Below are 12,787 nucleotides of genomic sequence, written 5' to 3' on the forward strand. Positions count from 1 at the left end.
TGCGGGATGAACCGAACGATATATTTATTATATATATATTCCAATAAGGCCCTGGGAGTGTGTGATGCGTGATGTCATTGGCGTGACTGCATAATGATCAGCACATGCTGTTTCAAATTGTCTTTTGGATAAAAATGCTGTTAACAAGATTTACTTGCTATTCAAACTTCTTTTTGGTCACTGAACGTTCTTTCTTTGATTTTTTTCCCTTAGTGTTCTAAACTTGACAATTGTTCTTTTTGATTTCTGGTTACGAATTTAGCTTTTCTTTTCGCCTGGCTTGCTTCTTTTAGAAGAATCTGGACAAGAACAGGTCATTAAGCCCAACAAAGCTCACTAGTCCTATCCACTTAATTTGTCTAAAAAACACCAAGTTGAGTTTTGAACGTCCCTAAAGTCCTACTGTCTGCCATACTACTTGGTCTCTTATTCCAAGTGTCTGTGGCTCTCTGTGTAAAGAAAAACTTCCTGATGTTGGTGTGAAATTTCCCCTTAACAAGTTTCCAACTGTGCCCCCGTGTTCTTCATGAACTTATTTGAAAGTCACCATCTCGATCCACTGCACTAATTCCCTTCATAATTTTAAACACTTCAGTCAGGTCTCCTCTTCATCTTCTTTTGCTTAAACTGTAAAGGCTCAGCTCTTTTAATCTTTCCTCATAACTCATCCCCTGTAGCCCTGAATCAGCCGAGTCGCTCTTCTCTGGACCTTCTCTTGTGCTGCTTTGTCCTTTTTGTAGCCTGAAGACCCAAACTGCACACAGGACTCCAGATGAGGCCTCACCAGTGTGTTATAAAGCTTGAACAGAACCTCCTGTGACTTGTACTCCACACATCAAGGCGCTATATAACCTGTTAGCCTTCTTAATGGCTTCTGGGCACTGTCTGGCAGTTGATAATGTCGAGTCCACTATGACTCCTAAATCCTTCTGATGAGGTGTGCTCTCGCTTTTCAGACCTCCTATTGTGTATTCAAACCTCACATTTTTACTCCCTACGTGTAATACTTTACATTTACTGACATTAAATGTCATCTGCCACAAATCTGCTTGAGCAGAACCTCCTGTGGCTTGTACTCCACACATCAAGGCGCTATATAACCTGACATTCTGTTAGCCTTCTTGATGGCTTCTGTCCACCATCTGGATGTAGATAGTGACCAGTCCACTGTGACTCTCAGGTCCTTCTCATGATGTGTGCTTTTAACTTTCAGGGCTCCCATTGCATATTCAAATCTAACATTTTTACTTCCTATATATAATTCTTTACATTACAAGAACAAGAAAATATGAACACATAACTCCAGTTCTTAAATCTTTACACTGGCTCCCAGTTAAGTTTAGGGCAGATTTCAAAATCCTCCTTTTAACATATAAAGCATTAAATGGCCAAGGTCCGGCTTACTTGTCTGAACTTATCATGACTTACAAACCTGAGCGCACATTAAGATCTCAAGATGCCGGTCTGCTTAGGACTCCAAGGATTAATAAAATAACAGCGGGAGGTCGAGCTTTTAGTTACAGGGGGCCCCTAAACTGTGGAGTGGTCTTCCTGCTTCCATAAGAGATGCCCCTTCAGTCTCAGCCTTTAAATCCTCACTACTTCAGTTTAGCACACCCTGACTAGAGCTGCTGATTAACTGTACAGACTGCATCTCTGTTGTTAGTCATTAGCACTATAACATAAGTAACATGATAATTATATTTGAATACTAACCCTCACCTATTCTGTTTCTTTTCTCGGTACCCAAATGTGGCAATTGGTGCCACGGCCCACCTGCCAAGTTGTTTGCCTGCCTATGGTAAAGTCATCCCTGATGGAGGATCACAGGAATCATGGGAAAGAGGGGTCCTTTTATCGGAGCAACGTTTCAGCCGTGGCATGGCCAAATGGGGAGGCAGCTAGATGGATGAGGTCTCCAGGACTCTTAAAATATCCAAACCTAATTATGTCATATCATCTACTGTTAAACCGTACTTCTAAAATTTTTATTATTATGCTGTCTTAAGGAATTGTTCTGTTCTGTATATTGTATTGTATTGACCCCCTACTTTTGACACCCACTGCACGCCCAACCTACCTGGAAAGGGGTCTCTCTTTGAACTGCCTTTCCCGAGGTTTCTTCCATTTTTCCCCACAAGGTTTTTATTGGGAGTTTTTCCTTGTCTTCTCAGAGAGTCAAGGCTGGGGGGCTGTCAAAAGGCAGGGCCTGTTAAAGCCCATTGCGGCACTTCCTGTGTGATTTTGGGCTATACAAAAATAAACTGTATTGTATTGTATTGTATTGACATTTTATGACATTAAATTTCATCTGCCACAAATCTGCCCAAGCTCGTATGCTGTCCAAGTCCCCATGTAATAATTCAATGGATTCAAGTTTATCTGGCGTTCCACCTAATTTGATTTCATCATCTTATTGATTATATTCTTATCAGATTGTTCATGTATCGTGGTGTAGTTAGCTTGCTGAAGCCCCCTGTGCTGCACCCTGAGGTGGGCCCCACCTGTCTAACATAACTCTTAGTAATTTATTCACTTCTAGATCTTAGGGGCTTTCTGGGCAGCGGTGTCCAGGACCGCGTCACTATCAGATCACACACTGGTGACAAACAAACCAGCTCTCTAAATGAAATTTGTAATAACTTTTTAAATTGATTTATTACAGCCGCTGTTAGTTAGCAAAAATAAAATCAATGTGAGTGGTAGTAGTAGTAGTACATACGTCTATGTAAAATGTGGACCCACTTACTTTTCCAAGAAAACTTTGTGAAAGAAGATGATTAAAATGTAACGTAAGCTACAAAGTAAAAACTTTTCTGTGCTATAAAATGAAGCCATTTCAGTTTGTCACAAATTAAAACGACAAGACTGGCTGACAGGATACTACTACACCATCGACCCGCTCTACACAAGTTCTGAGAAAATGGACATCATGAAGTGTTCACGCTTACAAATCCTCACGGTAGTGACACTAATGCACAGTAAGCCATACTCGGGTACACAACAAAACAGATTACAGATTTGTTAAACTGTTAAAGCTTACAAAAATGGAACTGACTGTCAAGTCACAAGTCATCTTCTTTTGCGCAAATGTCTGAATGATGTTTGACACGTCAAGTTGTCCAGCACGATCATTTTCCATTGAGAGTACAGCCAAGCCAGTATGTCTGTCTTGCGACGTGGTGTTTGTGAGGTCGTTTTTGATGAGTTTTAACTTGGAGAACAATCGTCCACACGTAGCAGCAGTCACTGGCATAGTCAGCAGTAACATGTAAGCCGTGCAAACGTCGCTGAAAGTAGACAACAGTGCACAGTGACCTATAAGCAACAGTTCATCTACTTCGAAAACAGTCAACTTGGTTGACAGGATGGATTGAAAACTTTCATGAAATGACAACAATCAAATGGCGTTGATCTAGCTTTCAACGTGAAGATCGGCAGCAGCATACAATTCATACAATTTGTCGTAAGCCATTGAAGTCAGAGTTGATGGCAACAAGAAATTGAAGCCACTGTATCGGGACTGTGAAATCGCTGTTTTAGTTATCCATCCATCCATTTTCCAACCCGCTGAATCTGAACACAGGGTCACGGGGGTCTGCTGGAGGCAATCCCAGCCAACACAGGGCATGAGGCAGGAAGCAATCCTGGGCAGGGCGCCAACCCACTGCAGAACACACTCACACACCAGGGACAATTTAGGATCGCCAATCCACCTAACCTGCATGTCTTTGGACTGTGGGAGGAAACCCACGCAGACACGGGGAGAACATGCAAACTCCTCGCAGGGAGGACTCGGGAAGTAAACCCGGGTCTCCTTACTGTGAGGCAGCAGCACTACCCACTGCGCCACCGTGCCACCCTGTTTTATTTAAGATATTAACATTTTTTAAAAACTCTATATGGCCCTGAGTGGGCCCCCCAATCTGCACAATCCATTACTACCCAATGTTCATGTATATTAAGAATAGCTGCGGCCCCAGCACTGACCCCTGGTGGACGCCACTCTTAATATCACCTCCCTCTGATCAAGATCCTCTCCCCATAACCCTTTGCTTTCCTGTGTTTGAGCCAATTTTGTGCCCTGAATTCCCACATAACCTCTCACGTGGCACCTTATCAAAAGCCTACTTTAAAAGGCAAGATGAATCATCTCACATGCACCTCTCTGATCGGACGCTTTTGTCGCTTCCTCATAGACTTCCAACAGATTTGTAGAACACGACCTTCCTCATCTGAATTTGCGTTCAAATTGTCACATTAAGGCGCTCTGCTCAGTTTCTGTAGTGCGTGTAAGTGGGCCAGTGATGGACTGACACCCCATCCTGGGCTGTTTCCTGCCTGCCTGCCTGCCACCCAGTTCTGCTCTGATAAGCTTCTGCCCCCTTTATATTAAGTGGGTTTGAGAATATTATATTTTTATTTGGATTTTTTTTCAAACTTTTAAAATGTTTAGATACCAGTTACCCAATTTCTCGATTGCCCGACTGTGTTCTTCATACAGAAGGCTACTGTGGCTGCCGTGTTCAAATTGTTCCATTTAGCCCGTCACGTTCAGCAAGTTATTTTTAGGTTGTTATTTGTGGCCTTGTTGTCAGGCTGCACTGCTCAGGCTCCTCTGTGCCCTCGCTACGCACAGACTGTTATTTTATTATTTTTTTTTTTTTGCCCAGCTCTTTTCAGCCCATTTCGTTCATTTAGCTTCTTTCAAGCTGTTACATTCACACTGTTATTTCCCAGCTGCACACTGTGACTTTTCCTCATGTCGACAACCTCTGTTTGGGGCCAAAAATCATCTTCAAGTGAACGGAACTTTTATCTGTTATGTGGATGGAACAATTGCTAAAATTTGGCATCTTAGTTGAATGATTTCAAGATTTCCATTTCTAAAGTATTAAACTTGTGAGGAGGCCGTGCATGACATCTGATGCCTAAGACAACCTCAGTGCGAATGCCAGTGAAATCCTTTTCTTCCTGTTTTTATTCTCTGCCTCTTTCAACATTCAGCATCTTATTCTTCTTATAAATTTTATTTACACAGATTCCTGCCCAAAGAATTCCGTGATATTCAAAATAGGCTGAAAGACTGGGATACACAACACGGGTCCCAATTGTGATTCCTCAGAGGAAGACAGCCATACAAAATCGATGACATGCAAGACAAAGGTCTGCTGGAAATGCCTTTGACTCAGTGACCTTCTGTAGAAATCGAAACTCCCCCGTCGGGACAAATAAAGTGTCATCCGTTCATCTGTCGATCCGTCCGACTGTCCATCCATCCATCCATCCATCCATCTGCCTTACCAAAATCATGAAAATGATGAATACCCCAAAAGGTACTCAATCCAGCTTTTTGTACAGTGCCCTCCACAATGGCCTGGCTCAGGGTATTGGGAGGCTGAGAAATCATGAAACAATAAAACACAAAGCACAGATACAACTAACAATGTAAAGGCAATTTGATTAGGGGCTGTGCAGTTTAAGAAAGCATAGAACATTAATATTGTAATGACACTCCCCCCTTGATTAAACAATCTATCAGTCTATTCTGCCAACTATATTAAAATTAATATCTATCTATAGATGTCTTATTAAGTGCCTTTCATCTATCTAAGATAGAAAAGGCACTATATAGATAGATAGACAGATAGATAGATGCGAAAGGCACCATATGATAGAATCTATTATATAGTGCCTTTCACATCTATCTATCTATCATATAATGCCTTTCATTTCTGTCTATCTATCATATAGTGCCCTTCATCTATCTATCTATCTATCTATCTATCTTTCTATCTATATTATATAGTGCCTTTCACATCTATCTATCTATCTATCTTATATAGTGCCTTTCATTTATCTATCATATAGTGCCTTTCATCTGTCTATCTATCTATCTATTGTCAGGGATGCCAGGGGTGACGACCTGGCCGGGACGCCGTGAGGGACCGGAAGAGGGCATGCGCCCATCTGGGATCACGTGGGGGCCGCCACCCTGGTTGCTTTGGGGGCCATGGGTTGAGGGCTTGGAAGCCCAACCCTGTAAGTGCCCGTGGTCACCGCCAGGGGGCGTCCCAATGCCTTGGGAACCCTGGACCTCAGCACTTCCGCCACACCAGGAAGTGCTGGGGGGAAGAAAAGCAAGGACACCCAGAGAGCTTCTGGGAGTACAGTTGGCACTTCAGCCACACAGGGGCGTGTCGGCGGGTGATTGCCGGAACCCACCTGGAGCACATCCGGGTGCTAATAAAAGGGGCCGCATCCCTTCATTCGAGGCTGGGGTCGGGTGGAGACAGGACAAGGCAGAAGAAGAGAGTGTGGAGGCGGCCCGAAGAAGAAGGCATTGTGAGGCCAGGACTTTGGGGTACAGGGGTTTTGTGTGCACTGACTTTGTAAATAGTTGTTGTAAATAAACGTGTGGTGGTGGATTACAACATGTCTGCCTGTCTCTGCTTAGGTAACGTTCACACTCTCTATCTATCTATCTATCTATCTATATATTGCTTTTCATCTATCGATCTATCTATATATTGCTTTTCATCTATCTATCTATCTATATTATATAGTGCCTTTCATATCTATCAATCTATCATTATTACATTACTACGTTTACCTTATGCAGTACCCAGGCTATCTACTGTATGTGCCTATCACAGAGTTGCTCCATTTTAACAGAAACCGCTTTTGCATGATTGACTTTGACAGAGGCTGATAACGGTGGGCCTGCATCGCCAGTTCAGTCAGTCAAGGCGTGTGATTTACCTGGGAGTTCGCCTCTAAGTAATTGTAGAGTACGTTGACTGAGATTGTGAGGTCCCCAGTGTTGAACGGATATTTGCGGTTCCAACCTTGAGGCCCGAACTTCCTGCGCTCGGCCACACAGGCATGAAAATAGCAGAGGGAGAAGAGGATGGTCTTGAACTCTTGTTCCCGAGAGCACTGATCCAAAATATCCTGGAAGGAAAGAAAAGAGAGAAACATGAATGGAGGTCACAGCTCCTAATCCCTATGTTTTTTATCAGCGTTATTGTTGCAAGACATTTTGAATGGGTGTCATTTGGCTTTAGAGAATGGGAATTGTTTCTTTATTGTAATAACTGCTCAGATGATTATGAATGACACCCCTGTTACGAGGTGGTGTGGTGGTACCAATGCCAGGGCTAGATTATTTTGCTAGGCCAAGCTTACTGTTTGTGCCCTAGGCAAATGCCTAATTCTCCATAATGGTGGCATCGGCCCTGGGTGGTACAGTTGTGATGGTCAGCCCTGGGTGTTTGCCCAGGATGCCAGCGGGATGGAAGAACCTGAGGAGAGAGCACCTGTGAGGCGTTACCTTCCTTTGGGATTCTGGAAGACAGCTCTCCTGGACAGCATTGTTACCACGGGTTCTGCCAGTGCAGACTGGAAGTAAGGCTTCCATGCAGCCTTGTTGGTTGAAGAGCTGAGGAGTCCAGCAGTGTTTTTCCATCACACTTGGGAGAAATTCCAGGTGATGCTAATGAATCACCTGGGACACCCCAGGACCTGTTAAAGGGACTCTAACACTACTGAAGGGAAGCGGGTGTCGGGAGGTAGAAGACGCAGTGTACTTGAAAGGGATTGGAGGCAAATGCAAGAACAAGAATAAGATGACTTTGTTTTTCCAACGGGGAAAAAATATTTAATTGAGTGATTCTGCCTTTGCCTGTCTGTGTCAGGTTAGGGCGACTGTTTACGCCCTTATATTTCACAAAGTGTTTTGTGCCGCTGCCCCATACATCCAGTTTCCTGGCTTCATATCTCATGCCTGGCTTGCTATCTGTGTGGTCCCTGTACGTTTCCCCCTCGTCTGCCTGTTTGCTGCCCCCACTCAACTCCACTTTTCTTCCCACAATACCACAAGGTACAGTATGTGAAGACAGGTTTACTGAAGAATCTGAATGGTCCCAGTATGAATGCTGTAATGGGTTAAGTGCCCCATCCAGGGATGGTTCCTGACTTGCCCCCAATGCTCACATCACCGGTGGACCCACATTTTTGGAGCCCTGAAGCTTGCTTGACCTGTTGTGGGGGCCCACTTCGCAACCAGCAACAAGGTCTGGGTAGCCAGTGTTGTCTTCTTCAGTGGGGTTGTCCACTGCAGTCACTGGTGTGAATACAAATTTCCCATGTCTTATAGTTTTTGAGTTATGGGGGGGTTAAAGTTAAAGTTGCATCTGGGGCCGCCCCAGGATTAGGAGCCGTAGAGCTTAAACTTCATTAGTTTCATAGCAGATCTGCCCTGGGCTGACCCCAGCTGCAGGAGACTCTCACTGGGATTATTGAGTTTTGCGATTATGAAAATTTCAGGGGCAGCAGTTTCACTATACGAGTTCAACATGTAAAGCACGAAGAAACAAACTTTCGGAAAGTTGTTCAGGTAAAGCTGATGTCCCATTGCGTGACTTCTCGCACAACTGAAGTTGCCATGTTGTTGCCTGAGGATGTTAAATTCCACGACAAGGTATTGAGGGGGATGACAAATCACCAAATCGCGTGCCCCAGCAGAGTTTCACATTTCCGAGGTATTGCGAACTCATCCCTTTGTTTATAACCAAGAAAGTGCGGCCTGACAGAGCGAGAGTGGTGCAAATGTTTTCTAGGTACGGCGAGATCGGCCTCAATCTCTGCTCCCCTTTTTCTTTTTTTCCATTCTGTCATGGTATATAAAACACAACATTTCAGAAAAGGAGTGGAAAGCAGTAATGCACTTGAGCTTCATATGCAAAAGGCATACAATTGTTCAACTTAAAATCTTCTATCGAGCGCATCTCTCTCATTATGGGCGGTACGGGGTTCACTTCCTGGGTCCTCCCTGCGTGGAGTTTGCATCTTCTCCCCTCGTGTCTGCGTGGGTTTCCTCCCACAGTCCAAAGACATGCAGGTTAGGTGCATTGGCGATACTAAATTGTCCCTAGTGTGTGCTTGGTATGTGTGCCCTGCGGTGGGTTGGCGCCCTGCCTTGCGCCCTATGCTGGCGGGATTGGCTTCAGCGGACCCCCGTGACCCTGTGTTAGGATATAGGGGGTTGAATAATGACTGACTGTTTCCAGGGAAAACTGTGAACGTTGCAATCGAGTTCCAGCCTCACTGGGCCACATGTTTATTTCTATAGCACATTTTCATACAAATGATGTAGCTCAAAGTGCTTTACAGGATGAAGAAAGAGGAAAAAAATGTAAAAATAAAATCAGGCAGTACTAACTAACATAGAATAAAGTAAGGTCCGATGGCCAGGAGGACAGAAAAAAACAAAAACAAAAAAAAAAAATCCAGACGGCTGGAGAAAAAAAAAAAATCTGCAGGGGTTCTGAGGCCACGAGACCACCTGGCCAGCCCCCTCTAGGCATTCTACCTCACATAAATGATCTCAATCAGTTCTCATGGTTTTCAGGGTTCACATGGAAGAACTTGAAGATGGTCCAAGTTCATCAATCCATCAATGCAGGGACAGCACGGTGCTTTGATCGGGTGGTGGTGGTGGTGCAGATCGCCAGCAGAGAAAACGACACACCGGAAAGTGGGGGGCTGTGTCAGAGTGAGAGGGTTAGGTAAGTACCATCACAGCCTTTGGGGGTTCGTCCGTTTGAGATATTTTATAGAGATAGAATGGGTTTGTATCATCACACAGCAGGGGTTGGTTGGGTCCCCCCAGAGATTTTACGATGGTAAGGAACATTACACAATGTGAATAGCTTCACAAGTGGCAACAGAGGGTTGAAAAAAGATGCTAAAATGGGGTGGAAGGGCATTGAAAAATAGCCCAAAAATACTGTCTTGTTTTTAAAAAAGTAGCCCAAAAAACCACAACCCACGAAAGCCCATTTTTTGATGATCAAAAATAGCCAAATTGGGTGAGAAACTCACAGACCTGACAACACTGGTGGTAGAGACGGTCAGGGTGAAGTATACTTACGTGAGTAAACACTGATATTTAGTGAGCAAGAGACAGAAAGAGCGACTCCACTGATTGTCTTTCCTCAGGTAGTTAAGGAAAGCTGTTAATTGCCTCTTTGAGATGGAGCCTGTTGCTGCCCAATCTGCGCTGTCTGCATAATGTGCGGGACACTGCCCGATCCGCGCTTCTCGATTTCAATGGACTAGCTGTGGACCTCCAGAGTTCCATTCTTTTTGAGGAGTTTGTCGCTTTATATTATATGTCCGAGATAACGTCTGGTTACACTATGGGTAAGATTAGGGTTGGGGGGAGTTATCTGGCTCAAGTCGAGTAAACCAGATAACAAAAACCTGCAATCCAATTGGCCATCCAGCGGAGCTGCTACCGAATCGGGAAGCTGCAGAGGTCTGCAGCTGGACCCAGCTCTTTATTTTACGACATGAGTCCCCACTGATTTGCATTGTGCATGTGCTCTCTGCTCATTTAAATGGCTTTTTACGACACTGCCCAATTTGCACTGTGCACGTGAAATATTTTATGATACGCATTCACTCGTCAGATTTGAATCGCACTTGCAAATCGTTTTCGTATTGCCATTTATCTCCGTCTACAATTGGTCTTGTCGCTTCTTACTGGAAAAGATGACAAACTTTGAATTTTATAACGTCTTGAAAAAGTATTTTTCACCTGACAATCTGCGACTGAAAATTTGCTGGAAAAATCGTGGTACAGGAAGTGCTTCCGATTGTAGGATTTAAACTTTAGCTTGATAAGAAAGCCAAAGGCATCCTGCCAGTTTGAGGCCATAACCAGTCCCGCAGGAACGCCGGTAAAACACACGTGCAGCAGAGTGTTTCAGAGTTTTGTTATATGTAGGTAGTCGGTGAACATAACGTTCATTTATCAAAGTTCATTTATAATGTTCGCTCTCTGTTCTGTCAGTCGTAGTTGCCAGACTGGGCAGTGTCACACCAGGGTGGGTAATGTTTTGAATCCATTGTACGTGAAAAAACTCACTTTTTTTTTTTTTACAAGAAACATAAACTTGAAATTATAAACAGAATAATAAAGAATAAAGCAGAGGATGTCTGGGGGAGAAGAGAGGCAAAGCAAAAACACCGAAAAAAACTCGAGACTAAAAACGTCAATTTGCATTTCCACGCCCCTTTAGCCTATGAGACCGCCTCCTTTTCCTTACGACAGTGAAATGTCACACAGCCTCCTTCATTTAAAGCGTAAAACATGTCAATGTCACAGACACTGTAGTTACAGTTCATTCAAACAGTGACCTGTCAGTCACAGCTAATGCTACCCAATTATTAATAAAATCGGGCAATGCAGTGGGAATCAAACAATTACTGTTGATTAAACATGAAAACAAAGGTGGGATAAACACATCACAGGAAGTATTGAGGTGTGGTGGGTTGGGGTGGGCAGTTGCCAGTATACCCATCGACTGTTTTTTTTTCTCTTATTGTATTTCTGTTTAATTAGCCGTGTCAGGTGAGGTGAGGTGTTGCCAGTTTACCTGTTGACTGTGTTTATTTTATTTTTTTTTTATTTTGTATCTTATAAAAATGTACCTAACCCTCTCCCTTTGACGCTGCCCTGACAAACTACCCCCCCATCCCCCTGGCAGCTGGTGTGCCATTATGTCTACCTCAAACATTGGGCTATTTTTTTGAACAAATTTGCTAATTTTAAGCTGTCCTTGGACTAGAAATGCTTTACAAGCCTGGCAACCCTGGTGTCAGACGCAGTGAATGCTGAAGGGGTAACACATCCTTTCTATGCTCTCTCTCTGATTCTTTACATTTTTTCATTTAAGTGGAGTATTATAACTTTTTCCATTATAAAAGACACATCATTATTATCTGTAGCATTTTGTTTGATATTTAAAGCTGGTATTTGGATGGTCAGCGGACATGGCTTATACTTACAGTCATATGAAAAAGTTTGGGAGCCCCTCTCAGCCTGCATAACAATGTACTCTCCTTTCAACAACAAAGATAGCAGTGGTATGTCTTTCATTTCCTAGGAACATCTGAGTACTGCGGTGTTTTCCGAACAAAGATTTTTAGTGACACAGTATTTAGTTGTATGAAGTTAAATCAAATATGAAAAACTGGCTGTGCAAAAATGTGGGTCCCCTTGTCATTTTGCTGATTTGAATGCCTGTCACTGCTCAATGCTTGCAACACCAAATTGGTTGGATGAGCTCGTTAAGCCTTGAACTTCATAGACAGGAGTGTCCAATCACGAGTGGTAAAAGGTATTTAAGGAGGTCAATTGCAAGTTGTGCTTCCTTCCCTTTGACTCTCCTCTGAAGAGCGACAGACAGCATGGGATCCTCAAAGAAATTCTCAAAAGATCATAAAACAAAGATTGTTGAGTCTCCTGGTTTAGGAGAAGGCTACACAAAGCGATCTCAGAGGTTTAAACTGTCAGTTTCAATTGTAAGGAATGGAATCAGGAAATGGAAGGCCACAGGCACAGTTGCTGTTAAACCCAGCAGGTCCGACAGGCCAAGACAAATACAGGAGCGGCATATGAGCAGGATTGTGAGAATGGTTACAGACAACCCACAGCAACAACAACAACAACATTTAGTTATATAGCACATTTTCATACAAACAGTAGCTCAAAGTGCTTTACATATTAAAGAATAGAAAAATGAAAGACACAATTATAAAACAAAATAAATCAACATTAATTAACATCAAATAAGAGTAAGGTTCAATGGCCAGGGGGGACAGAAAAAACAAAAAAACTCCAGACGGCTGGAGAAAAAATAAAATCTGTAGGGATTCCAGACCTTGAGACCGCCCAGTCCCCTCTGATCACAGATCAGTCACAGTCACAGATCACCTC

At 43.4% G+C, this 12,787-nt stretch overlaps 1 protein-coding gene across 1 annotated transcript in view; it reads right to left on the reverse strand.

Moving 5' to 3' along the window:
* The window catches only part of LOC120530679 (dynein heavy chain 11, axonemal-like), a 645,801-nt gene that overhangs the window by 66,922 nt on the left and 566,092 nt on the right, over positions 1–12,787 (reverse strand). The window contains 1 exon segment of the mRNA XM_039755100.1: positions 6,763–6,954. Within this exon segment, the coding sequence (XP_039611034.1) occupies positions 6,763–6,954 (192 nt within the window).

Source organism: Polypterus senegalus, chromosome 6, assembly GCF_016835505.1.
Source record: "Polypterus senegalus isolate Bchr_013 chromosome 6, ASM1683550v1, whole genome shotgun sequence".
In the NCBI taxonomy this organism is placed as follows: Eukaryota; Metazoa; Chordata; class Cladistia; order Polypteriformes; family Polypteridae; genus Polypterus; species Polypterus senegalus.